Raw genomic sequence first — 27,987 nt, 5'->3', positions numbered from 1 at the left:
CACCTCTCCTCTGGGGCTGTGTCAGTTTCTTTCTGTTTCCTTCACTCACTGTTATTGCTGCCTCTCAGCTGCAGCTTGCTACAGTCTCTTGGCTCTCTCCCTTTGGCTCCCTGAAAGTATTTCAGCTTCCCTCTGCGCTTCATTAGCTATCCCCTGGCTGGGTCTCGCAAACACTTTTTCCCAGGGAGCAGTGCTCTCTCGCTCTCTCTCAAGTAAATTGGTTCAGCTACTTGCAAGCAGATCCTCATTGGATGCCAGAGGTACCCCCTAAACAATGTGTGCCACGCTGTAGCACTTTGTACAAAGATCTACACATACTCAGCTTCTTCAGCTGCATCTAGGGCTGGATGGAGCTGTGACAGGAAATGGGCTATGACTCAGTCGGGTAAGGTGGAAACATCTCGTAGTTGGACGGAACTGATATTGGCATGTTTAACCGATCGGGTTACCACCGTTCACCTGCCATGCCACAGGCCAGCTCCTTCTCTACCTCAGCTGTAGTGTCACGAGCCCTGCCTTCTCTTGAAATAGCAGAAGCCAAGCGTGAAGAGGTTTAATTGCTGCGGAGGTCAGAGGCAGGTCACAAACTGGCTGTGTCTAAGATTACTGAACTGAGATACTGGCCTGGGGCTTTCATTTCTCTAGCTAAACATCTTTATGTATTCTAGCATCCCACAACATTTTCATAACATTCATCTTAGTTGCATGAAACATTTTCATTTTTCAAAGTCATCTTTCTTTTGCTATTTACTTAAAACACATTGATTGACTGTTGTCCTTGTGCTGTTGCAGAGCAGATCAATCTTGTGCAGATTACTGTGAATTTTCTCTATCTTGCTTTTTGGGGTAGGCGAGTGAAATGTAGGTGAGTTGCTGATCGGTACTGATGCCAGCAAAGGACAGTCCCAGCAAATGTGCATGACGCTAGGAATCTTAATGTGCTTTTATGGTGTGAACCAGTTAGAGTGACCAAATGGGATGAAGAAAATATCGGGACACATGGGGGAGTGGGGGAGAGGGGGTCCCGCCGGCAGAGCAAGGGGAAAAAAAAAAAAGCAGAATCCTGCTGGCGGAACAAAATAAAACAAAAACAGGAGTGCAAAATATCGGGACAAATTGCATCCCGAACAAACATCGGTCAGGACGCGGGACAAACGCCTAAAAATTGGGATAGTCCCGATTTTATTGGGACGTCAGGTCACCCTAGAACCAGTTTTAATCACCCTTATACAACAACTGAATTCTAGAGAGCACATCAGAGACCTTTGACTCTACAATGAGCTGATGGTTATGGAATTTAATTTGTCCTCTTAAATCTGTTAGCTTTGATTAATTTAACTATATGCAAATATCAGGAAGAATTTGTCATCATTCAAGCATGCAAAATGTTATCCCATTGCATTAAAGCAGTGTTTCCCAAACTTGGGACGCCACTTGTGTAGGGAAAGCCCCTGGCGGGCTGGGCCAGTTTGTTTACCTGCCGCATCGGCAGGTCCGGCCGATCGCGGCTCCCACTGGCCGCGGTTCGCTGCTCCAGGCCAATCGGGGCTGCTAGAAGCGGCGGCCAGTACGTCCCTCGGCCCGCGCCGCTTCCAGCGGCCCCCATTGGCCTGGAGCGGCGAACCGCGGCCAGTGGGAGCCGCGATCGGCCGGACCTGCGGATGGGACAGGTAAACAAACTGGCCCGGCCCACCTGGGGCTTTCCCTACACAAGCGGTGTCCCAAATTGGGGAAACACTGTATTAAAGCATTGACAATACAACGGCACTGCCATTCATGCCGATGGTGAGACTTCCATTGCAGCTCTGGCTAGCAGCCAGTGCGTGCTTTAGAACGTGCAGAGTAGAGAAACAAGGTGTGCATTTAGGAAACAGAAATGTGTGAGCAAAGGGGACTGTAGCACCGCTGGGGTCCTCTTGGATGCAGGTGTCTGCCTGGGTGGAGCTGACTGCAGTATCTGAACCAAAGTTTCATGCTGTTTGTACAAGAAATCTCTACACAGTTTTTCAGTCTTCAGTGTTTAAAACTCTCATCTCCATGAGCCATCTGTGAAGTCATCAGTAACCAATGCCAAAGCTTCCAATGTTTTTTAGGGTCCAATCCCACACTCTTCACTCAAGCAACCCCCCGCCCCCAAAGTCCAAGACCCTCTGATGTCAGTAGGGGATGACTCGGCGCCTTTCAGGGCTGGGCTCAAAGTGAGGTGGCCGGATAAACAAAGTCAGTGGGAGTTTTGCCTGAGTGAAGAGTCCAGGGCTGGGCCATTATTGACTAGTATTGAAGGGCCACAAGCACAAAGCCTGCAAGCTGCCATGGGTTTGATGTGGCCTCCACATCTTCCAGACACATAAGGCAAATGGAACTGAACTATTTCCTGGTGTTTCCTACAAACCTGAATGCTTGGTAGGTGGCTCTCTGAGAGTCTGGCTGCCTCTCTCCCCATGTACCACCACCATAGAGTCAGGCTGGGGCCCTCCTGGTTTGGACTGGGAGGGGCTGCTGGCATGGTGTTCTCTGTGAAGCCCCCTCCCCCATCTCTGGAACTCACATGGGGCCATCAGAGCCAGAACATAAGAACATAAAAACAGCCATACTGGTCCATCTTCTGACAGTGGCCAATGCCAGGTGCCCCAGAGGGAATGAACAGAACAGGTAATTAACAAGTGATCCATCCCCTGTCGCCCATTCCCAACTTCTGGCAAACAGAGGCTAGGGACACCATCCCTGCCCATCCTGCTTAATAGCCATTGATGGACCTATCCTCCGTGAACTTATCTAGTTCTTTTTTGAACCCTGTTATAGTCTTGGCCCTCACAACATCCTCTGGCAAGGAGTTCCACAGGTTTATTGTGTGTTGTGTGAAAAAATACTTCCTTTTGTTTGTTTTAAATCTTCTGCCTATTAATTTCATTTGGTGACCCCTAGTTCTTGTGTTCTGAGAAGGAGTAAATGACACTTCCTTATTTACTTTCTCCACACCACTCATGATTTTATAGACCTCTATCATATCCCCCCTTAATTGTCTCTTTTCCAAGCTGAAAAATCACAGTCTTATTAATCTCTCCTCAAATGGCAGCCGTTCCATACCCCTAATCATTTTTGTTGCCCTTTTTTGAACCTTTTCCAATTCCAGTATATCTTTTCTGGGATGGGGCAATCACATCTGCACGCAGTATTCAAGATGTGGGTGTACGATGGATTTGTATAGAGGCAATATGATATTTTCTGTGTTATTATCATCCCTTTCTTAATGATTCCCAATTCTGTTTGGTTTTTTGACTGCCACTGCACACTGAGTGGATGTTTTCAGAGAACTATCCACAATGACTCCAAGATCTCTTTCTTGAGTGGTAACAGCCAATTTAGACCCCATCATTTTATATGTATAGCCAGGATTAATTAACTTTCCAGGTATGCTGTGAAGTGCTTCTTTTTTCATGAAGAAGAGCTTGGAATCTCATCTCTCTCACCAACAGAAGCTGGTCCAATAAAAGATATTCCCTCCCCCAACTGGGGGGTCTCTCATTTTTCTTGGACGTTTGGGGCCTGATCCAAGCCCATTGAAGTCAGTGGCAAGACTCTCATTGACTTCAGCTGGCTTTAGATCTGGCCCTGGTGGGGGAGGTGGATTGAGTGACAGCAGGCTATAGTCAGCTAGGGTTAATATTACTGTGACAGGTCAATATCGTGCATTATGAATTTGGATGAGGACTTGGTTGTGTGTCAGTCCTCATGCCCTGATTCTATTGTTATAAAGTGCGTTTTAATTGTTGTAAAAGTGCCAAGAGGAAAGGATGGAGACATCAGTGTACATCGAAATAATTACATAAAAGAAAATATGTGAGTTCTTACAACAGTTCTTGTTATTTTAACTTGAGTGGGAAAGAAGATTCTTCATAACACTTAAGTCCTTTTGCAGGACAGGGCCTGATCCTGCAAACACTTGCTACTAAACATTGTCCCATTGACCTTAAAGGACTACTCACGGCAGTGAGAGCTATGCCTGGTCAGAAATGTTAACAAGAATTGGCCCTGAAAGTGAACAAATGCAGCCATTTTTTACACTATACTTTAAAATGAAATTCTGCCAGGCTAGAAACATCTGACTTCCTTATCCAACACCTGTCTTTATTTATAAATCAGTAACATTTTTAGACAGCATTTCTGGGAGACAGGAGTTTAGACTCCAACCTAATTTTACAATTTGATTCCTCCATTCAAATTCTTGCATTTCAGACCAAATCCTGCAGTCTTAGCTCAAGCACAGCTCTCACTGCGAGTCCGGTTCTGGACTCATTTATTCCAGAACAAGTCCTGTAAAGTGAGGGGAGTTACTCTGAATTTAGACCAGTCAAACTCAAATCAAACTCTGGGTCTGAATGAAGAGGGTGTTTTGTCTGAGCCAGGGCTGCCCAGAGGATTCAGGGGGCCTGGGGTCCCCCGCCGCCGAATTGCTGCCGAAGACCCGGCACTTCGGCGGCGGGTCCCGGGGCGGAAGGACCCCCCGCCGCAGGTCTTCAGAGCACTTCAGCGGCAGGTCCCAGAGCAGAAGGATCCCCCCACCGCCGAATTGCCACCAAAGACCCGGAGCGGAAGAAGCTCCGGGTGCCCGGGCCCCGCGAGAGTTTTCCGGAGGCCCCGGAGCAAGTGAAGGACACTGCTCCAGGGGCCCCGAAAAACTCTTGTGGGGGCCCCTGTGGGGCCCGTGGCAAATTGCCCCACTTGCCCCCCCCCTCTGGGTGGCCCTGGTCTGAGCCAGGATTATAGACCTAAATGGTTAATCTTCTGCTTGCGTTTAGAGAGAAGCAACTTCATTATTTTGCCCAGGTCATCATCATAAACAACCCTCTCCCTCCCTTCCAAATTTCTCTGTTGTTTTATTTGGTTCAATACCTGTTTAATGGAGCCACAGAAATACATAGTCCCAGTTCCTCAGCTGCAAACTCTTACAGATGCAAGTGGTCCCTACTCACGCAGATAACTAATCCCATTGAAACGAAGGAGCAAAGTTTGGAGCCTTGACGTGGGTGTCACGCTAGCCCTCACACTCTCCCATGTCCCACAGGTTCCTTACCTGAGACCATTTCCAATGTCCCTGGAATTCAGAGTTTTCACAGAGAAAAGCGACAGAGGCCGGGATATCCTGGTAGCCAGCATCATTGCAATCCACAAACTGTACCAACAGCAAGCTCTTTCCCCTTTAGCTCTGAAACACAAGAAAGCACCTCTCCTTTATTTGCTCTGCACTTTTATAGTCATGCTGACTCCTAGTATTTTAACAATAAAATAAAGTCCAAAGTAGGCTCATCTTTTCCCCCCTCCACCCCACACAGTGAGATAAACAGCTCAAGCAACATCTACCATTTAAACTACTTTTTTTAAAAAAGTGAAGGGGTTTAAGCAAACAGAAAAGCAATGGGTCATTTTACAAAAATCTCCATTTTCATTGATGTATTGCTTCTGAATCTCTGCATTTTCTTAAACATTTAGAAAAAATTTAAATTAATTCCTCAAGTAACTTAGTTTTAAGTCAGCTGTCTGAAATACTTTACCGTTTAAATGTAAATCCAGTGCTCTGAGCAAAGTTAAATCCTAGATTTTCAAAACATTCCCTGGGCTTTAATGCCAGTGGTAGCCATGTGGCTAAAAAATGTGTGTAGCTCTTTGAAATGTAATGCCCCAAATGGCTGGCAAGACAGATCTAAGCCCAGGAAGTCACTGAAAAGGGTATTCTAAAAAGGAAAACTGCACAAAAGCAGAAGACAAGAACAAGGGGCCTTTCCAAGAGTGAAGCAATTTTGTATAAAACAAAATCTGATCTAAATTTTCTCCTAAAACCTGAATCAAAACTTTTTTTCTTTTAAGCTGGAAAATACTGGTTAATGTTTAATGTGTGTGTGTGGATAGACAGATAGATATTTTATTCTATGCTGTTATTGCACTTCTGGGGTCTGTCTGGAAACAGAGGTTGGCCAGAAATGAGAACATTCCATGAAAAGTGCTGTTGTTAGGGCCTTTACAGTTTGGTCAGAAGGAGGAAATACTGGAAATCTTGAAAGAAAGACTGTTCTCATGAAAGTTTGTGCTAGCCAGCTTTACAAGCTCAGGTTTGCCTGGTTCCAATAAGCATCTGAACTTTGGGGTTCTCGGACAGATCAAAGGTTCCTTCATTGCTCAGGTCTGTTCTACCACCGATGCTCAGGTGAGATTACTGCATGAAACTGACGGGCAACACATTTAGAAGAAAGGAGAGGAATGCCTTTTGTGGTCAGACAGTGGAAATACAGTGGCACGGGGGTCAGCAGCACTACTAATGCTGTCCTTTTTTTTTTTAATCCAAGAACATTTTATGACCATTCATAAAATCTGCATCTAGGGAAGCAGAGATAATGATAACGAGGGTAATAAATTCTCAGGCTTCAGGGTCTGAGCATTTTGTATAGAAGAATTTTAACTCTATGTACATCATTGCACAACTGCCAAAGTGCAGAGCAGATGGATTTCAGCCCAGGCCAGGGGGAGACTGGCTGTGTGTCATGGGAAGGTTGCACAGGAAGGGAAGATGATTGGGGTTTTCTCTCCTGATTTGTACTTCCAGTGCTGCCCATCCCACCCCTGTCCATGGGTGGGGGAGCTGCTTTCTGCCTGTGCTCTGCACTCCCCCCTTGGTGTGATCTGTCTGCCCCACACAGCCAGAGCCAGGAGTAGTTGTTACATTAAACAGAGCGCTCTCCGGAATGACATCTAAAAAAAAAATGATTTTTTTTGCCTCTGTCTTCACGCACAAGGTCAGCTCCCAGATTGCTGCACTGGGCAGTACAGCATGGGGAGAAGGTGACCAACCCTCTGTGGAGAAAGAAGTGGTTCGGGACTATTTAGAAAAACTGGACGTGCACAAGTCCATGGGGCCGGATGCGCTGCATCCGAGGGTGCTAAAGGAGTTGGCGGGTGAGATTGCAGAGCCATTAGCCATTATTTTTGAAAACTCATGGCGATCAGGGGAGGTCCCAGATGACTGGAAAAAGGCTAATGTAGTGCCCATCTTTAAAAAAGGGAAGAAGGAGGATCCGGGGAACTACAGGCCAGTCAGCCTCACCTCAGTCCCTGGAAAAATCATGGAGCAGGTCCTCAAGGAATCAATTATGAAACATTTAGAGGAGAGGAAAGTGATCAGGAACAGTCAGCATGGATTCACGAAGGGGATGTCGTGCCTGACTAACCTAATTGCCTTCTATGATGAGATAACTGGCTCTGTGGATGAGGGGAAAGCAGTGGATGTGTTATTCCTTGACTTTAGCAAAGCTTTTGATACAGTCTCCCACAGTATTCTTGCCGCCAAGTTAAAGAAGTATGGGCTGGATGAATGGACTGTAAGGTGGATAGAAAGCTGGCTAGATCGTCGGGCTCAACGGGTAGCGATCAATGGCTCCATGTCTAGTTGGCAGCCGGTTTCAAGCGGAGTGCCCCAAGGGTCAGTCCTGGGGCCGGTTTTGTTTAATATCTTTATTAATGATCTGGAGGATGGTGTGGACTGCACTCACAGCAAGTTTGCAGATGACACTAAACTAGGAGTCGTGGTAGATACACTAGAGGGTAGGGATCGGATACAGAGGGACCTAGACAAATTAGAGGATTGGGCCGAAAAAAACCTGATGAGGTTCAACAAGGACAAGTGCAGAGTCCTGCACTTAGGATGGAAGAATCCCATGCACTGCTACAGACTAGGGACCGAATGGCTAGGTAGCAGTTCTGCAGAAAAGGACCTAGGGGTCACAGTGGACGAGAAGCTGGATATGAGTCAACAGTGTGCTCTTGTTGCCAAGAAGGCTAACGGCATTTTGGGCTGTATAAGTAGGGGCATTGCCAGCAGATCGAGGAACGTGATCGTTCCCCTTTATTCGACATTGGTGAGGCCTCATCTGGAATACTGTGTCCAGTTTTGGGCCCCACACTACAAGGAGGATGTGGAAAAATTGGAAAGAGTCCAGCGGAGGGCAACAAAAATGATTAGGGGTCTGGAGCACATGACTTATGAGGAGAGGCTGAGGGAACTAGGATTGTTTAGTCTCCAGAAGAGAAGAATCAGGGGGGATTTGATAGCAGTCTTCAACTACCTGAAGGGAGGTTCCAAAGAGGATGGAGCTCGGCTGTTTTCAGTGGTGGCAGATGACAGAACAAGGAGCAATTGTCTCAAGTTGCAGTGGGGGAGGTCCAGGTTGGATATCAGGAAAAACTATTTCACTAGGAGGGTGGTGAAACACTGGAATGCGTTACCTAGGGAGGTGGTGGAGTCTCCTTCCTTGGAGGTTTTTAAGGCCCGGCTTGACAAAGCCCTGGCTGGGATAATTTAGCTTGGAATTGGTCCTGCTTTGAGCAGGGGGTTGGACTAGATGACCTCTTGAGGTCCCTTCCAACTCTGATATTCTATGATTCTATGATCTAGCTCCCCTCTCTCCTCATGTGTCTCAGGGAGAGCCAGCCCTGTTCCTGATGGAAGGAACAAAGGAGGGAAGAAGGTTTTGGTACATTCCCAGTACTGGGAAAGGGGGCTGGAGTCTCCCAGTCGATTTCCTCGTCATTTGCTTCTCCTCCCGCTCTGTTGTGCCTGCTCTGCCCCTCCCTGTTACACCTGCTCTTCCCCCCATCCTCACCCCTATTGTATCGGCTCTGCTCCGCAGACACACCCAACTCCCCTTTGTACCTGCTGTTTGCTCCACCCCCCACCCCACCCACACACATCCTCTGTTCTATCGGCCTTCCTGCCACTGCTCTGCTCCTTCGGTTGAATCTGCTGTTCCCCTCTCTTCACCCTCTGTTGCCTTTCCCTGCACTAGGGACTGCCCTGTGAAATGTACAGTACTAGTTTGCTACCACTCATATTGTAAATGGAGAGTGACCAGTCCAGTAAAACCTGCTGTGGAACACAGCCTGCAGGAGACACAACAGTCTGTGGGTCTGAGCAGCAGGCCAGAGCCTGGCCAGGAAATGAGGGCTCAATCCTGTGAGGTGAGAGCGCTCCAGAGATATTATCTGGGCAGTAGATACTAGAGCAGATGGCCCATTGGTCCCATGTGATATTGCAAATCCCATGAGCGGGTTTCAGATCTTTGTGTCTAAGCCCCCCTGCAGTTAATTGCAGCTAGTTGTACACCCTGTTGTACTGATGGGAGAATAGCTGTAGAGCTGTGTGCAGGGGCAGCAAAGGGATTCTCATTGAATGGGAGCTGCAGTGAGCCCAGAGAAACTGCAGGGTGATGCCCTGACCCGGCAAGGGTGACTTTGCACCATGCATTGCACTATCAGGGCTTGGCCACATCAGCATCGTGACCCAAACACACCGGGCTGGTTCAGACAGGGCTGCCAAAGTCACAGCTGCAAAGCCCCGAGGCCCCCTCCCCTCCCCAAAGCAGGCTTCGATGCGGCTGTATCTGCTCCAAAGCCAGGTACTGTGCAGGGGGCAGGTCGGGGGCAGGCTCCCAATGTTCTTTGCTTACCTTGTTATTTACACTTTTACAAACACTGCACAGCCGCTGGCTGCCACACAGGGCTCCCTGACTGACCCTCCCCCCACCTGTCCTAGTCACAGCTCCCCCGCAGCGACCCCTCCCGCCTCTGGGGTGCCCACTCGGTGGGCAGAATGTCTCCTCCCCCAGCCTGAGGCCCTCAGTGGGGAGAGGTGACACCTGGGTGCCTCAGGGAGGGGGGTGGGTGGGCTAAGGAGAAACAGGGTGATTAGCATCTCCCTCCCCACTCCTCTTCACTCCCCCCCTCTACAGTCCCTCTCCCCTCGTTACTTTCCTCCTTGAGGGACTGTACACCCTGCCCCCATACCCTCTGGAGCCCCTCTTCCCAAGTTACATTCCCCGGAGCCATGTCCCCCATTATACCTCCCTTCCTGGGCCCCCTACCCCATTATGTTCCCCCTAGGGTCTCACAGGGTGCCCTCTGGTCTCCACTTGTATCTCTCCCTGCACGCTGGATGACCTGCACTCCCAGGAACCCAGATCTCCCCTGTCACTGGGGCTTGGAGAGCTGCACACATGCAATCAGGAGCCCCACAGGAAAGGGCGGATGGGTTGAGCCCACATTTGGGAGCCCCAGGCATGGAGTGAGAGCTGCGTTGCTGACAGAGCTCTGTGGTGAGTGTGAGCCCCTGGGGAACCATGGGTCTGCAGGGGGCACCTCACACCCTCTCCCCCAGCTATAATCTGATCTCTCTCCGCAAACACACACCCTTGTCCTGAAATTACTGCTCCCCATAACGGAGTTACTCCTTTGTCTCAGAGGCCTGCACTGTCCAATCCCAGCCGATGGCCCTGGGGTGGCGGGTGGGGGGAGGGTCATTACACCAGCATGCTGAATTTAGGGTCTTGCTAACAAGGAGCTTTCCAGCGAGGCTCAGTTGTTCTTGAATCAGGCCTATGTTAAAGCAATGACAGGCCATCAGGCTGCAATTATTCTGTCTCCCTCCTCTGCTTGCTGTCACACGGAGGCGGAAGGGCGATGGGGGAAAGATGACTGCTTTCTCTTTCTGCTTTCCCTCTTCCAAGGCTTCTGGGAGTCAGAAGCAGGGATCCCAGCAGCTCCACTTGCTCGGTGCCTCTCACCAGGGTGGACGGGTTTAAATCAAAGTGATTTTAAATCACTGATTTCAATAATGATTTAAATCAAGAAGCAGGAAATCCTTCATTGAAGTAACTGATTTTAATCTTTCGTGGACGCATGCGTCTGACGAAGTGGGTATTCACCCACGAAAGATTATCTTCCAATACATCTGTTAGTCTTAAAGGTGCCACAGGACTCTCTGTTGCTTTTTACAGATCTAGACTAACACGGCTATCCCTCTGATACTCGATTTTAATCTTGTTTTGCATTTGTATGTTTTAGTTCTATTCTTAAAGAAAGGCTCATTCTCATTGGTTGGAAATCATTAAAATGTGTGGATTTCCAAACAAATAGAGCCTTTACACAACATTTTGAACTTCCTTTTGCTAGCCAAGAGGATGAATTACATCTATACACAGAGAGTTAAGCAATTATGTATCTTTATATACTTTTTTCAGATTCTTAATTTTTACTTTTTTATTATTATGTTAGAAATTGATGAATGACATTTCTGATTTCCTAGATGGTAATTGTTTACTTGGGATTTGCGTCAAGCTGCCCTGGAAATTGGAATTCAATTAAAAATGTAGAAAAACAGCATTTTTATTAGTTAAAAAATTACCTTAAATGTCTTCAATATGTGAGAAAAAAAGTATCAAAAATGTTTTGCATTTAAAACTAACTGATTTATTAAACAAAGGAAATAGTCACCGTAGCTAGAGAACTGACTGTTTCTTGACACCACGGGCCACATTATCAATGGTATTTAGATGCCTAAAGATGCACACAGATGCCTACTGGGATTTTCAAAAGCACATAAGCAGGTTAGGTGCCTAACTCCCACTGGAATCCATGGGAGTGGAAATCAATGGGAGTTAGGCACCTAACCACAAGTGCTTCTGAAATTCCATTAGGTGCTTGTCTGTATCCTTAGGTGCCTAAATCCCTATGATAATTTGGCCCCACATGCTTCAAGGTTTTCAGAGCTAGTAGATCTAGTCCTCTCCCACCCGTCTTTATTCAAAGATGAGATGAGGAAAACAAGATTTCCTGTTTTTTCAATTCCCCACCCGTTTCTCAACTTTCAATGAATTAGTCTAAATGAAGAAACTATTGCTTCTGCACCTGCTAGCTAAATTAAAATCAAAAGTAATTCAGGCAAATGCATTTCTGCACAAGAGAAACTGAAAGTACTTATATGTGGAAAAATGTAAATACCAGTACTCACACCCCTGAAAAGACTGAAAATAATATAGGAACTTAATGCAGTGAAGACATTGTGACATATTGAAAAGGCTTGAGTAGACCTCAAAAGTTAAAGATGTTTCCCCCTGATTCTGAATATAAGTAAAAACGCAGCACCCTTTAACTCATTCAAATTTAAGGAAGGCTTATTGATGTAGCATATTTTAGTCCCTGCCCTAAAAACTTAAAGACAGGGAGGGGATTAATCACACCAGATAAATCCATATCAATGGAAGGGTTCCTCTGCTCTATTAGGATCACTGTGTATTTAGTTACAAAAACATACATCCATGTAGATGAGATTCTGCTCTATCTAGACATAGGTACATATTTACCAGTTTGGTTTTTTTTTTAAAGTCCCTAACTACATAGAAAGATCCAGGGTTACTCTGAAGAAGCCTTTGCAACCATGAAAATGTGGATGGAAGATGCATTTTCTAACTAATTAACATCTTACTGTTTGTTTATGTAAAGGGTTAGATTTTCAGCTTAGTCCAAGTTTCTGCATCAGGAGCCTGGTGGCAGCTTTCCGAATGCATACTACCCAGCCCCGGTGTAAATCAGAGCTGCTGAGAAGCACCTGTAATTTATGCCACAGGTCCCTGAGTGGTGGGATGCCAGTGAAGGGCTGAACCCATGGAGCTCCATCCTGCTACTCCCTGCCTGCCCCAGCACAACCCGACACACCTTTCCCCTAACCAGGCACGGGGAGATTGTGTTGACAGTCACTTCCCGCACCAGCAGAGCTAGGCCAGCTGAGAGCTCCCCCTGTGGGGGGGTTCTCCATGAGCCAGTTTATGTCAACTTTGTTCTGTTCAAGTAGCACAAAACGGACTTAGCAAACCAGAGTCCAGTACTAAGAATGTTTGCACTGGCTGTACCTTAGTGTAGATGTGCAGCAGTGGTGCAAAGCCCCAGTGCAAATGTGCAGCAGTGGTGCAAAGCCCTAATGCAGCTGTGCAGCACGGTGCAAAGCCCCAGTGTAGATTCAGAGATGTTCTGGCCAGATGGGACTATTATGATCACCTTGTCTGACTTCCTGCATTACACAGGCCAGCAGACCGCACTCTGTAACTTCTGCAGCAAGCCCATAACTTCTGGCTGAGCATGTCTAATAGAAATAGACCCAGTCTTGATTTAAAGACTTCACATGAAGGAGAATCCACCACAGCCCTACGTAAGTTGTTCCAACAGTCCATTACCTCAGTATAAAAAATGTGCACTTTATTGCCAGTCTAAAATAAAGTTCTAGCTGCAGTTTCCAACCATTGGATCTTGTTAGGCCTTTTTCTTCTAGACGAAAGAGCCCTCCACCATCAAAAATCTCTTCCCCAGGTAGGTAGGTGTAGACTGTGATCAAGTCCCCTCTTAACCTATGCTTGGATAAACTAAATAGAGTGAGTTTCTTATGTCTCTCATATAAGGTAGGTTTTCTAGAACTTGAATCATTTTTGTAGCTCTTTTACTATTTTTCAACATGTTTTTTGAAGTGTGGACACCAAAACTGGACACACTGTTCCAGTAATGATCTCACCAGTGCTGTTACAGAGGTAATAGCATGTCCCTACTCCTGCTTATATACCCAGGGTTGCATTAACCCTCTTATGTACAGGACTCATGCTCATTGGCTATCTGTTGTGACCTCTATGTCCTTGTTGATGTCACTGCATTCCAGGATACTCGCTCTGACCTACATTCTTTGTTCCTACGTGGATTTGGCTATATTAAAATACATGCTGTTCAAATGAGCCACCTTACCAAGCACTCCAGATCAGGCTGTATGTATTTGCCACTCCACCAATTTGTGTCATCTGCAAATTTTATTAGCAGTGATTTCATATGTTCTAGCAGGTCAGTGAAAATAGTTGACTGCACTGGTTGGACAGGGCTTACACCAGTGCAATTATCCTAGTTTTAGGGCATGGGTACACTCGAAACTCCAAAGCGCTCCCGAGGCAGCACTTTGAAGTGCGAGTGTGGTCGCAGTGCAGGTACTCCTCCTCCCCGCGGGGATTAGTTTACAGCGCTGGAAGCGCGGCTCATTTTGTTAAATTAAAAAAAATCTACACCATCTGAACCTGTTACACATTATTAGTTTATGAGTATGTAAATATTTTTGCCCATTTTTCACTCTTATTAATCACAATACAATTAATGATACATACCATTTCTCCTACCAGGATCTTTATTAATATTTACTAATTAAGCCTCCCAATAAGTATCTGTGAAATAGGGAAATTTATTGACCCCATTTTATGGATGGATAAACTAAAGCACAGAAATGTGTATTGATTTGCTCAAGGTCAGACAGCAAGTCATTGATGAAGCTGGGAACGGAACTCAGGTCTGTCTCCTTAACTAGCCCCTAGACAGCACTGGGTTTCCTGTATGAACCAAGTTTACAATTGAAAAAAAGAGGGCCCAGGTTTTCAGTGCTTCTTCAGGTGAAGCGCCATAGACTTCAATGACTTTGTTTCTGGAAGTCTAACAATCACTGCTACTTTCACATAATTTGTGTTCCGGGCCTTGTCTACACTGTGGAGGTAAATCGACATGAGTTACGCAACTCCAGCTATGTGAATAACGTAGCTGGAGCCGACATAGCTTAGGTTGATTCATTATGATAAATACATTGGAAGATCTATTTAAAAGTATTGTATCAAAGTATTGTATAAATTAAATCTTGGCCATTTGGAGCCAGGCTCTGCCCTTGATTCTTGCCACTATTTCTCATTGAAAAAAAAAAAGAAAGTCTTGTCTCGTGTGGGTATGAACCATGGCCGCTGGGGTGAGCGAGGGGGGAATTCCGGGTACAAGGCAGTTGTGTGTGTGCCAGGGCCAGGCACCTCCAAAACACAGAGATAGCAATCCACCAGCTAGGGCCTAGTCAACCCCGCTGAAGTCAATGGGAGACATCTGTGGGTTTTGTTTGGATCCGCATCGGTCCCTTGACATGGGACTCTCTAGTTCCAGGGACGCGCTGCAGGGATCTAGCCCGGGCTGGCCACACACCCAAGCACCCAGCACCGGGCTCAGGCAAAGCGGACTCCTTTAAACCCGCCCAGCCACATTTCAGCACAAGCAGCATCCGGAGCGCACCCTCTGGGCTGGCAAGCGGCCAGCCGAGCCAGCCCTCGGCATCTGACGAGGTGACGTGCCCGGCTCAGAACCGCACCACCGGCCAATCGGAGCAGGGGCGTGGGCATGGCGACAGCCTGCGCCCCGGGGCAGCTGCCCCGGCTCGGTGCGTCTCCAGCTCTCGCTGCCAGGGGCCGCACGAGTGATGCCAGCGGCGCCAGCCACCTTCCCCCGCGCGTCTCTCCCGTGCCGGTCCCGGTCCCGGCCAGAGCGGGCAGGGGAGACACGGCCCCGCCTGACCTTCATTTCTCCACCAGGCCAGACCTGGGAATCCCCATCGCCTGGGTCCGCGCGTGTGTCTGGGCGCGTGTGTGCGCGTCTCTCTCGGTGGGTGTGTACCTTTGTGTGCGCGTCTCTGTGCTTCTGTGCGCCTGTCCCTGTGTGTGTGTCTTTGCGTGTGTGTGCCTTTGTGTGTGTCTGTGCGCGTGTGTGCACCTTTGTGCGCGCGTCTCTGTGCGTGTGTGCCTTTGTGTGTCTGTGCGTGTCTTTGTGTCTGTGCGCGTGTGTGCACCTTTGTGCGCGCGTCTCTGTGCGTGTGTGCCTTTGTGTGTCTGTGCGTGTCTTTGTGTCTGTGCGCGTGTGTGCACCTTTGTGCGCGCGTCTCTGTGCTTCTGTGCGCGTCTGTGTGCGTCTCGGTGCATCTGTGTGTGTGTGTGCAGGTCTCTGTGTGTGTGCGCGCGCGCGCGCGTCTCGGTGCATCTCTGTGTGTGTGCAGGTCTCTGTGTGTGTGTGTGTGCGCGCGCGCGTGTCTCGGTGCATCTGTGCGTGTGCCGGTCTCTGTGCGGGTGTCTCTGTGTCTGGCTCCCCCCGGTGCAGTCGCACTGGACCCGGCCCCCACGCGCGGCTCAGCCCGGCTCTGGGCTCGCAGCGGCGCCGGCCGATCCCCCGGTTCCTGCCCGGGCAGCACCTGGCGGAGCCGGGCGGCCGCGGTCCGATGGGCTCCCGCCCCGCGCCCGACGCGGAGTTACCTGCAGGAGCCGCGTGTCTGGGATGCTCGCCCGGCGCCGGCTAATGGGTAACCCGCTTCCCGCCGCGGGGCTGGGCTGCGGCCGGCCGGGAAGTGATCTCATTCCTCCTCCGGCCCCACCTACCCAGCACCGCCCGGCCGGGGGCGCGGCGCGGCGCGGCGCGGCGCTGCGCTGCGCGGGAGTCATGCGGGCCGCCTGGCCCCGGGCACAGGCCCTGCTGCCGCTGCTGCTGCCGCTGGCCCTGGGGCTCCCGCTGCTGCTGCCCGGCGGGTCCCCGGCTGCTCTGCTGGGCCTGGGCTGCGTCCTGCTGCTGGGGCTGCTCCGTGCGCTGCTGCCCCGAGCCGCGCTCCCTGTGAGTACCCGCCACCCCGCCTGTAGCCCCGCACCGCACCCCCCGCCTGCAGCCCCGCACCCGCCACCCCCCGCCTGTAGCCAGCCCCGCACCGCACCCCCCGCCCTGAGCCAGCCCTGCACCGCCCGCCTGCAGCCAGCCCCCCATCTCCAGCCCCGCACCACCCGCCCTGAGCCAGTCCCGAGCCGCGCTCCCTGTGAGTACCCGCCACCCCGCCTGTAGCCCCGCACCGCACCCGCCACCCCGCCTGTAGCCAGCCCCGCACCGCACCCGCCACCCCGCCTGCAGCCCCGCACCCGCCACCCCCCGCCTGTAGCCAGCCCCGCACCGCACCCCCCGCCCTGCCCTGAGCCAGCCCTGCACCGCCCGCCTGCAGCCAGCCCCCCATCTCCAGCCCCGCACCACCCGCCCTGAGCCAGTCCCGAGCCGCGCTCCCTGTGAGTACCCGCCACCCCGCCTGTAGCACCGCACCCGCCACCCCGCCTGCAGCCAGCCCCGCACCCGCCACCCCGCCTGTAGTCCCGCACCGCACCCCCCGCCTGCAGCCCCGCGCCGCACCGCACCCGCCACCCCCCGCCTGCAGCCAGTCCCGCACCACACCCGCCACCCCGCCTGCAGCCAGCCCCGCACCCGCCACCCTGCCTGCAGCCCCTGTCTCCAGCCCCGCACCGCACCCACCACCCTGCCCTGAGCCAGCCCCCATCTCCAGCCCCGCACCTGCCACCCTGCCCTGAGCCAGCCCCCGCCTGCAGCCAGCCCTGCCCGCACCCGCTGTCTCCAGCCCCTACCCTGCCCACAGCCAGCCCTGCACCGCACCCCCCGCCCTGAGCCAGCCCCTGCCTGCAGCCAGCCCCATCTCCCATCTCCAGCCCCGCACCGCACCCGCCACCCTGCCTATAGCCAGCCCCGCACCGCACCCGCCACCCTGCCTGTAGCCAGCCCCGCACCGCACCGCACCCCCCGCCCTGAGCCGGCCCCCGCCTGCAGCCAGCCACTGTCTCCAGCCCCGCACTGCACCCCGCGCCCTGCCCTGAGACAGCCCCCGCCTGCAGCCAGCCCCCATTTCCCATCTCCAGCCCCGCACCGCACCCCCCGCCCTGCTCTGAGCCAGCCCCGCACCGCCCGCCTTCAGCCAGCCCCCATCTCCAGCCCCGCGCCGCACCCACCACCCTGCCCTGAGCCAGCCCCGCACCGCCCGCTTGCAGCCAGCCCTGCCCGCCCCTGCTGTCTCCAGCCCCTACCCTGCCCACAGCCAGCCCCACACCGCCTGTCTGCAGCCAGCCCCCATCTCCAGCCCCGCACCGCACCCCCCGCCCTGCCCTGCGCCAGCCCCTGCCGCACCACCCGCCTGCAGCCAGCCCCGCACGCCCTGCCCTGAACCAGCCCCCGCCTGCAGCCAGCCCCATCTCCCATCTCCAGCCCCGCACTGCACCCGGCGCCCTGCCCTGAGCCAGCCCCACACCGCCCGCCTGCAGCCAGCCCCATCTCCCATCTCCAGCCCCGCACTGCACCCGGCGCCCTGCCCTGAGCCAGCCCCACACTGCCTGCCTGCAGCCAGCCCCCATCTCCAGCCCCGCACCGCACCCCGCGCCCTGCTCTGAGCCAGCCCCTGCCGCACCCCCTGCCCGCAGCCAGCCCCGCACCCCGTGCCCTGAGCCAGCCCCGCACCACCCGCCTGCAGCCAGCCCTGCCCACACCCCGTCTCCAGCCCCTGCCCGCAATCAGCCCCCACCTGTAGCCAGCCCCGCACCGCCAGCCCCCGTCTCCAGACCCCGACCACAGGTAGCCCCTGCCGCACCCCCTGCCCTGCCCGCAGCCCCTGTCTCCAGCCCCCGACTGCAGGTAGCCCCTGCCGCACCCCTTGCCCTGCCTGCAGCCGGCCCCTGCCGCACCCCCTGCCTCCAGCTGGCCTGTGCCCCCCGTCTGCAGCTGGCCCCATGTCCACTGGTGCCCTGCAGTTCCCAGGACAGTAACCCTGCACACCTGCTTCAATGAGGGGGGTAGGGACCCACACATGCACACCCCCAGGGAGCAGCGGGGACCCACACGTGTGAAACAGGCCTATCTTTTTAAAAAAGAACTTTAGGAGAAAAACTGCAGGGAAGGGTGAAAACTGAAGGGCAAGACCAAGGAATCCCTCACAGTAACTCCACCGTCTTTCTTCCTCCCGTTCCCTATTCTCTTTTTCTTTCCTCTCAAGGTTCACTTCCATTAATCTTTTATTTTCGTCTTTCAATCTTTAGACTCTTTAGGTTTTGTTTAACTGACACTGAAAAGCTACTTTAACCCGACTCTTCTCTCACACCAGCGTAAATCAGGAGTAACTCCACTAACAGCAGTGGAATTATAGATTCACAGATTCCAAGGCCAGAAGGGACCATTGTGATCATCTAGTCACAGCTCCTGTACAGCACAAGCCATAGAACTTCCCCACAACAATTCCTAGAGCAGATTTCAGAGGCTCTGTTTAGCCCTGGGCTGTACCTTCGTGGGGGGACAGGAAAGGGGGACGGGGACGTGCAGCCACCATTTGAAATAACTGTGCTGCCCTCGCAAGGAACACTTGCATTTCAGAGGCCTTTGAGATACATCTACTAACCACCTCCTAAGTGTCAGTTGTGGTATTAAAGGACAGTTGGAATCATTCCCCAGGATCAGACCGTGCAGTAAAATCTGGCTGTTTGCAGTTGACACCAAGCAAATTGCCACCAAATTTCTAAGATTTTCCTCAGCTCCTAGTGGGCACTGCTCTATTTACGCTGCTGTTCCTGGCTTCTGCCACATACTGCCGGATCCCCTAGCCACTGAAACCGACGGGAGCCTTGCCATTGACTTCAATGGCAGTAGGACCCGGCCTCTGAGTTCTGTCTAGCACGCCTGACAAGCGGCAGTAACTCAGCTGTCTCCGGGATTCCTGCCAGAAACACACGACTGCCAAACGGAGCATTCGCTCTTTGCAGCTCTGCAGAGTCCTGGCCTTGCTGTCAGACTGGTCTGTGCTGGTCCCCACCGCTACTGGAATTACACAGAACAGACAATCACACGGGCTAAAATAAATATTATTTAATATATAAATATTATTGGGTCAATACTATTGTAGAAATACTATTGTGGACATTACAGATATGGGATTTAACTTAAGTTAAATAGTGAAGTGGCAAAGTTTGCAGACTACTAAAATAGTTAAGTCCGAAGCTGACTGAGAGGAATTACAAAAGGATCTCACTAAACTGGATGATTGGGCAACAAAATGGCAGATGAAATTCAATGGTCATAAGTGCAAAGTAATATACATTGGAGAAAATAATCCCAACTATACATACAAAATAATGGGATCTAAATTAGCTGCTACCACTCAACAAAGAGACCTTGGAGTCATTGTCGATAGTTCTCTGAAAACATCCGTACAATGTCAAAAAAGCTAACGATGTTAGGAACCATTGGGAAAGGGATAGATAATAAAAGACAGACAATATAATAATGCTATTATGTAAATCCACACCTCGAATACTGGTGCAGTTGTGGTCACCCTGTCTCCAAAAGCTATATTAGGATTGGAAAAAGTTCAGATAAGAAAAACAAAAGTGATGAGGGGTATGGAACAGCTTCCAGATGAGAAGAGAATAAAAAGACTGGGACTGTTCAGCTTGGAAAAGAGACGACTCGGGGGATATGACTGAGGTCTATAGAATCATGAATGCTGTAGAGAAAGTGAATAAGGAAGTGTTATTCACCCCTTCACATAACACACGAACCAGGGGTCACCCAATTAAATTAACAGGGTGCAGGTTTAAAGCAAACATAAGGAAGTACTTCTTCACACAACACACAGTCAACCTGTGGAACTCATTGCCGAGGGAAGTTGTGAAGGCTGAAAGTATACCTGGGTTCAAAAAAGAATTAGCTATGTTCATGGAGGATAGGTCCATCAGTGGCTATTTGCCAAGATGGTCAGGGATGCAATCCCATGCTCTAGGTGTCCCTAAACCTCTGACTGCGCCAAATCACTGACTGCTAGAAGCTAGGCCTGGACTACGGGGTGGATCTCTCAATAAATTGCCCTGTTCTGTTCATTCCTTCGGAAGCGTCTGGCACCGGCCACTGTCAGAAGACAGGATACTGGACTAGAGGACTATTGGTTTGACCCAGTATGGCCATTCTTGTGTTCTTATGTAGTTATGGAAGAACTGATGTACCTGAGGCATCAGTATTTGGAAGAATTTTTTTTGAAGTCTGTCATCTCTTGTAATAAGTGGGAAAAGATTGCATGATGACTGGGATGCTGCAAAACTGAGCGCTCTCACTCACAACTAAGACCTTGATTTTACTTAACAGACTCGTGGTGAAAATAATGGAAAAATTGATTTTGTTAATTTATTTTTTTGCAGTACTGTAACATTAGAAATTGGTAGAAGAGAAAAGTAAACCTAGCAACTGGCACTGAATTGCAGACCTGATGTCCCACTTTATACTTTTTGAAATGAAATGTCTTTGGTTTGTTTGTAGGTTTTGAAAAATGTGCTAAATTCTGCTCTCCCAGACAGCACCACTGTAGTCTGTGGGGAGTATTTGAAAGTGTTTTGCTTATACAGTGACTCAAACTCTATGAGTGGTCTTGCTGCCATTGAAATTGCTCCCTCACATTGTCTCTCTCTGCTGTCTAATAATCTCCTACCCCTCTAGTTCTTGTTCTCTGCTACCTTCCCAGTCTCCCTGCTACTCCCATGTTCCCCTGACCCCACCCATTTTATTCCATTTCTGAACTGTAGAGCCCAGTGGAAGTGGCTGTCTTCCCCAAAGACAGCCTGGGAGACGGTAGTCATCTCTACCTCACTGCTATCTCCAGAGGCTGCAGGGAAAAGCTGTCTTAACTGGAGGCAGTTGTGGCTTCGATCAATTGAAAGTAAGGGGAGGTGGGTGGTCCAGAACACTAGCCTATGACTTGGGAACTGTGGGTTCAAGTCCCGCTTTGCCTCAGACTTCCTGTGTGCCCTTGTGGGGTAGGTCACTTACTCCAGCGTTGTTTAATATATTAAAGATCTGGGAAAGGGGTGAGCAGGGAGGTTGCAAAATTTGCAGATGTCTCAAAGTTACTTAGGATAAGAGACGTCTCTGAGGAACTTCAGAGACCTAAACAAGCTAGGTGAGTAGGCAACACAATGGCAAATGAATTTTAATGTTGACAAAGGCAAAGTAATGGAAATTGGAGGGAAAAAATTACTCCCGCCACTCACATGGCTCTAAATAAACTGTCTGAACTTGCCAGAGGGTGGCTGGCCCCTTTAAGGGAAAATGGGGCCTCAGTCTAACCTGTGACGAGATCAGCTCACTTCCTCAGATGGCTGAGATCATGTGATTAACTCAGGCCAGGTCTGGGGAGATGATGGAGGAAAGGACAGGTGTCCTGGGATAGTCACTGCAGAAAGTATCAGAGGGGTAGCCGTGTTAGTCTGAATCTGTAAAAAGCAACAGAGGGTCCTGTGGCACCTTTGAGACTAACAGAAGTACTGGGAGCATAAGCTTTCGTGGGTAAGAACCTCACTTCTTCTGAAGAAGTGAGGTTCTTACCCACGAAAGCTTATGCTCCCAGTACTTCTGTTAGTCTCAAAGGTGCCACAGGACCCTCTGTTGCTCACTGCAGAAAGGAGCTTGACTCCAGCTAGGTGGGGTTAGGAGTGCTACGCATGACAGAAGCCTCAGAAAACATTGACCTGGGATTGGGGCCTGAAAGGCCAATGTGTGTAAGGACTAAATAAAATGGACCCCAGAGGGGAAGAGTTTTAATTACCATGGGACTATGATGTGGAGTGCTTAAGGGGACTTGAGCAGAAGGAGAAACTGAGGCAGGGCACTGCAGAGAAAGGAACTTGGGCATCATTATGGATAGCTCAATAAAGACTTCTCAATATGCAGCTATTGCCAAAAATCAAACAAGATGTTTGGATGCATGAAGAATGGGATGCTGAATAATATGGAGACTATTTTAATGCCTTTATTTAAATCAATGGTGGAAGACTGCACGTCGAACTGGCCACCCCATTTCAGAAGGGATTCAGAGAAGGGCAACAAGAACGGTCAAGGGCCTGGAAAAAACTCTGGTACAAAGAGAGATTGGAAAGACTGTGACTGCTGTACTAGAAAGGAGATGAGTAAGAAGGGACATGATAAAAAGTATGTAGAATGATGAGTTGTCTAGAGAAGGGAGATCAGGAACTTCTGTTTTCCGTCTCATAGCACAAGTACAAGGGGACATTCAATAAAATGGAATGGTGAGAAAATCAAAACTGATAAAATGAAACACTTTTTTCACACAACATGATTAAATGTGGAACTCATTGTCCTAAGAAGTCACTGAGGCCAAGAATTTAAGATTCAAAAATGGACTGGGCATTTATATGGATATCAAGAACTATGCAGACTTATAATTAATGATAAAAATCCTACAGAAGGGATATCAAACCTCACACCTCAGAGTTTAAGACTGTCTCTAATTATTAGAGATCAGGATGAGCCATAATGTTGGGGGCAGATTATCCCACATCTGCTGCTGTGGGGTTCTCACACCTTCCTCTGCAACATCTGGTGCAGGCCCCTGTCAGAGGTACGATATTGGGTTAGATGGGACTCAGGTCTGATCGAGGTTGGCGATTCCTGTGTTCCTCAATGAAGAGAAATACGCCTATGTTTTTAGGAAACTAAAGACCCGCCACTTTTACATATTGAACTTGTCAGAAAATGTATAAAATAGTCCCCTCTGCCTTTGCTGACAGGACCCCAATCCTACTGCATTTTCATGCAGTGTGTGCAAAGTCACCAGGAGGAGAACCCAGCCTATGCTCTATAGCCACGGCCAAGAGGAGTAAATGTGATTTGTGTCACTGAGATCAGTGGATCTGGCTGAATACACAGAGGGACATGGGTGCTGGAACTAGGCGATCTGGGGGTGCTGCCGCACCCTTGGCTTGAAGTGGTTTACAGTTTGGTTCAATGGCTCTCCGCACCCCCACTATAAACATTGTTCCAGGACCCCTACAAAGGGAGCAGACCCCCTAAGCAAAAAGAGATTCTTTCTACACAAGTATCAGAGGGGTGGCTGTGTTAGTCTGGATCTGTAAAAGCAGCAAAGAGTCCTGTGGCACAGTATTGGCCAATACTTCTGTTAGTCTTAAAGGTGCCACAGGATCCTCTGTTGCTTTTTGCTGAGCTTCAGTTCATCTGCAAATTTGACACCATCAGCTCAGGATTAAACAAAGACTGTGAATGGCTATCCAACTACAGAAGCAGTTTCTCCTCCCTTGGTGTTCACACCTCACCTACTAGCAGAGCACCTCACCCTCCCTGATTGAACTAACCTCGTTATCTCCACACTGATTTATACCTGCCTCTGGAGATTTCTACTATATGCATCTGACGAAGTGGGTATTCACCCACGAAAGCTCATGCTCCAATACGTCTGTTAGTCTATAAGGTGCCACAGGACTCTTTTTACACAGAAACTTCTCAAAGCAGCACCGCCCTGTTATTTGCTAATTCATATTATCAAGAACAGTAGAAAAATCAGCAACTCGGAGGGGGGCTCAGCATTCAGCGGAGGAATGTTACCGGACTCTGGATCTTCTCTCAGTAGTTATAATCCAGATTGGTTCATATTTTGTGAAGTTGCCTCAGCATTATGGTACATTTGAAACGGTTCCATTACCAGGATGGAAGCCCTTAAGTGCCTGGTAAAGCAGTGTGAAATTAAGGGTTTGTTGTTGGAACAGACAAAGTTCAGTATTGTAACTGCTTGTTTTGAACTTAAAATGAAACCATGCTGCACCAGATAATAAGGAGGGTGTCAAGGACGGGTTCACAGGGGATGGGACCTTGAAAAACAAATGACAGCGAGAGGGGGAATAGGAAAAAGTCTAGACAAGTGTGTGCAGGTTCTCAAATTATCTGGAAAGGCTGAGGTTATCCAGCTACTTTGCTTAACTTTGCCTCTGTTGCAATCAGTGGGTCTAATTTTGAGCGTGTGTGGAAATTGTACAACTTATTTTAAAGAAAATCAGACCCTTTTTTGAGAAAAATAAGTAAACTGTAAATGTGTTGATGTGGGTGCAGGTTTAAGTGACTATTTATTGTAGTGTACTTAGACACACAACTTGCTTTTGTGGAAAATATCAAACTAGATATAGCAGTGCCGTGCATATAGACTAGTGAGCTAGCACACGTGATGTCACTGAGTCGTCCCACCAGAGCCATCACAAAGCCAAGAGTTCTGTGTTCCAGCATGTCAGTAGCGCCTAGGTGCGCTGGCAGAACTATGTGGGGTGAGTTACCTACACGCTGGTTAGTCTAGAACACCTGCTGTCTCCAATCACTGTACAAATATTGGTGAAAGGAGCCTTACCATCCTTTGAGCGGCAGCTAACTAGTTGTATCTCCATTTCACGGAGGGACAAACTGAGGCATGGAGAGGCTAAGTGATTTGCCTGAGGTCATTCCAGCAACTCGGTGTCAGGGCTGCAGCCTGATTACTATTCCTGAGCTGCCTGACAACCATGCTGCATCTGCCTGCTCTACTCAGGGCTGTGGGACCTTCACGTTTGCAAGCATTCAGGGCTTGTCTACACTTACTGGGGGATCAACGAGAGGCGATGGATGCATTGGCGGTCAATTTAGTGGGTCTAGTGAAGACCCACTAAATCAACAGCCAATCGCTCTCCTGTCGACTCCTGTACTCCACCGGATCGAGAAGAGTAGGGGGAGTCGACAGGAGCCGTCGCATAGTGTGGCCCTCGTGGTAAATAGATCTAAGCGACGTCAATTTGAGTTACACTATTCACGTATCTCAAATTGCAAAGCTTAGGTCAAATTTCCCCTGTAGTGTAGTCAAGGCCTCAGTTAACCTGATTTAAAATGTTGAGGGGCGCTGCTTGGGTGATGGTCATTTGAATATCTTCTAAGCAGTCTATCTAGGAGACAGATGTACATTTGCACAGCCACAGCCCTGAATGGGTGTGCAACACTGTGTGTGCTCATGGTGTTTGCTCACACAAACCAATTACTTGTACACAACTGGGAGGTGTGTGTGCAGCACGTCTAAGTACTTATATATCACAGTAGTATCCAAATACCTTACAGTCATTAATGTATTTATTATGCTCACGGCATCCTGTGAGGCCAGGCAGTGCTACTGTCTCCATTTTAGATGGAGGAAACTGAGGCACAGAGCCACTAAGTGATTAGCCGCAGGTCACACAGGGAATCTGTGGCAGAGCCACACATTGAACGTCCTGAATCCCAGCCTAGTGCTTTACCACAAACACCCCCTCTCAATGGGCTTGTTGGTGATACTAGCAGTCCACCTTCACGGATCTGTTCTCCCAGCTGGATGTGGGCACATGCCCTACCAGTGTCACTGAGCCAGGCCCAGATCCGTTCATCTCAAAGCGGAGATCCCAAAGTAGAACGAAGATGAGAGGAGAATAGAACCTGCCATGTGAAGTAACATGGTCTCTCTCTCTGTGTCTCATTAACTAGGCAGCAGTCTAGTTTGTTACCACATAGGCTGAGGAGTGTCCCTTACAGCAGTGGCTCTCAATCTTTCCAGACGACTGTACCCCTTTGAGGAGTCGGATTTGTCTTGCGTACCCCACATTTCACCTCACTTAAAAACTCCTCGCTTACAAAATCAGACATAAAAATAGGAAAGTGTCACAGCCCATTATTACTGAAATATTCCTTACTTACTCATTGTTACCATATCATCAAATAAATCAATTGGAATAGAAATATTGTACTTACATTTCAGTGCATAGAGCAGTATAAACATGCCATTGTATGAAATTGTAGTTTGGACGGACTTCGCTGGTGCTTTTTATGTGGCCTGTTGTAAAACTAGGCAAATACCTAGATGAGGTGATGTACCCCCTGGAAGAGCTCTGCGTACCCCCAGGGATACACGTATCCCTGGTTGAGAGCCACTGCCTCACAGAACTGTAGGAACTGGAGATGGAAAAGACCTGTTAGGTCTAATCTAGCCTGCCCCTCACAGAGCAGGGCAGCTTATCCCCCTTCAGTATAGTGGAGTTCTTCAGGGATGGGGACTGCCCACGGTCCTTGCAAGCCAGGCAGCCCTCTTGCCCTTGAATAAAGTACCCACCAGCTACATGCCAGAGGATAACGACTAGCTAGCGATGAGATCACTGGCTCCTCCCTGAGTAACAGGGCACCTGCTAAAGCGATACTATCCTGGGACCCGGTTCTGCAGCTGCTGCATACAAGCAGCTCCCCTGCTGCCAATCGTTTCATTATTGGCAAGTAGGATAATAGTAAACGCTTTTGGCAAGTTTTATATGTTAAGTATATTCCGTCGATTTTCCCCAGAGGCAGACGTAGTTAAGAGGGGTTCATTAAAGTGCTTTCATTTGCTTTGTTTCATTTCTTGCTTATTTTGTTACTGGAGGAAGCAAAACAGCTGCCCAGCTCTAAAAACTGGTGAGCTAATGAATCTCAAACTGACACAGTCCACTCCCCTCTCTATGGATCTTTGGTTGTTTCCCTCAGCTGATCTGTGCCCTGGTAAGATTTGCTGATAGGGGACTGATTACAATTAGCTGTGGCTCGTTTGGTTCCCTCTTGCCTGGCTCCAAAATAGCCCTGGAAGTGACAAGAACTGGCCATCCTCCGTTCAGTTCCTGAAGTTTCTGGAACAGAGCTGACATACTATTGGGGAGAGGGATGAGCCATACTGACCCCAGGGAGGGAGGGGGCAGGAGGGCAGTGTTGGAGGTGAGTATAGACAGCCGTGATAAGCTTTCACAGAGTGATTCATATCATGGTTTGTGCCTGCAACTTGCTTCAAGCACAGCTTAAATTTAAGATCATTGCTGTCTTTAAATGAGCTTGTAAAAGCAACAACACCTCCAGTGGGTAAAGGATGGGATATAATTCATTCCCTTATCGGTTTCTGCGCTGCCTTCTGTCTATGATCTGATTCTTCCACATTAAACTTCTTTCCTTATTATTGCTACATACAGCAGCAAAAACAACAAAATAGGAGCATGAGCCATCGCCCCCATGTTGTCTGGAAGGGACAGCTGGACAAGTTGCCAGAGTGCGAGGCACTTATTCCAGAAGCTGTCTCTTGTAGCGTAACACAGGGACTACTGGGTTGCAAGCCACTCCCCAGAGACATTTGAGACCTAAGTTCCTTATTGCTTCCTCTTACCCTTTTTTATTGTATAACATCATCACCTGAAAGCTAGTGCCTCAAGGAAGCCTATACAAACTCCATATTATACAGCCCTAGCTTCAGTTTGGAGAGCTACAGAACATTACAGCCATAAATACAGGACACACAGTTTAGTGTTGCTGGCTCACTTAAACTTTAACGTTTAATTGTTTCACATAACTGAAGGTACCATGATGAACAGAATAGGGGACGGGGAGTTCAGTCAGAGGGGAGGGAGTATGTCCTAGGGGTTAGAGCACAAGATTGTGTGTTTAAGGACTTTTGGGTTACAGTGTGACATACTGGAATTGGAAAAGGGCAATAAAAATTATTAGGGGTATGGAACGGCTGCCATATGAAGAGAGATTAATAAGACTGGGACTTTTCAGCTTGGAAAAGAGACAACTAAGGGGTCGGCATCCTTCTGCATGCGGCCCATCAGGGTAATCTGCTGGCGGGCC

General features: G+C 49.4%; 2 protein-coding genes across 5 annotated transcripts in view; one reads left to right on the top strand and one right to left on the bottom strand.

Annotated features, from left to right (window-relative positions):
- DLG1 (discs large MAGUK scaffold protein 1) overlaps positions 1-26,447 on the bottom strand; it is a 498,578-nt gene extending 472,131 nt beyond the window's left edge. Inside the window, exons 1-2 of one of the 3 annotated variants that reach the window (XM_054039243.1) lie at positions 26,098-26,447; positions 5,075-5,206 (exon numbers count right to left, since the gene is read on the bottom strand). In XM_054039243.1, the coding sequence (XP_053895218.1) occupies positions 5,075-5,160 (86 nt within the window). In that variant the 5' untranslated portion in view covers positions 5,161-5,206; positions 26,098-26,447. Of the gene's footprint in view, positions 1-5,074; positions 5,207-15,956; positions 16,037-26,097 lie in introns of those variants that run through there. The other 2 variants (XM_054039246.1, XM_054039244.1) reach the window with 2 other exon arrangements.
- LOC128842918 (D-beta-hydroxybutyrate dehydrogenase, mitochondrial-like) overlaps positions 16,115-27,987 on the top strand; it is a 38,005-nt gene continuing 26,132 nt past the window's right edge. Inside the window, exon 1 of one of the 2 annotated variants that reach the window (XM_054039248.1) lies at positions 16,115-16,308. In XM_054039248.1, coding sequence (XP_053895223.1) covers positions 16,141-16,308 — 168 coding nt within the window. In that variant the 5' untranslated portion in view covers positions 16,115-16,140. Of the gene's footprint in view, positions 16,309-18,284; positions 18,309-27,987 lie in introns of those variants that run through there. The other variant, XM_054039249.1, reaches the window with a different exon arrangement.

The sequence above is a fragment of the Malaclemys terrapin genome, chromosome 9 (assembly GCF_027887155.1).
Source record: "Malaclemys terrapin pileata isolate rMalTer1 chromosome 9, rMalTer1.hap1, whole genome shotgun sequence".
In the NCBI taxonomy this organism is placed as follows: Eukaryota; Metazoa; Chordata; order Testudines; family Emydidae; genus Malaclemys; species Malaclemys terrapin.
Note: the sequence above shows the minus strand (reverse complement) of the source record. Positions and strands in the feature narration are given on the sequence as shown.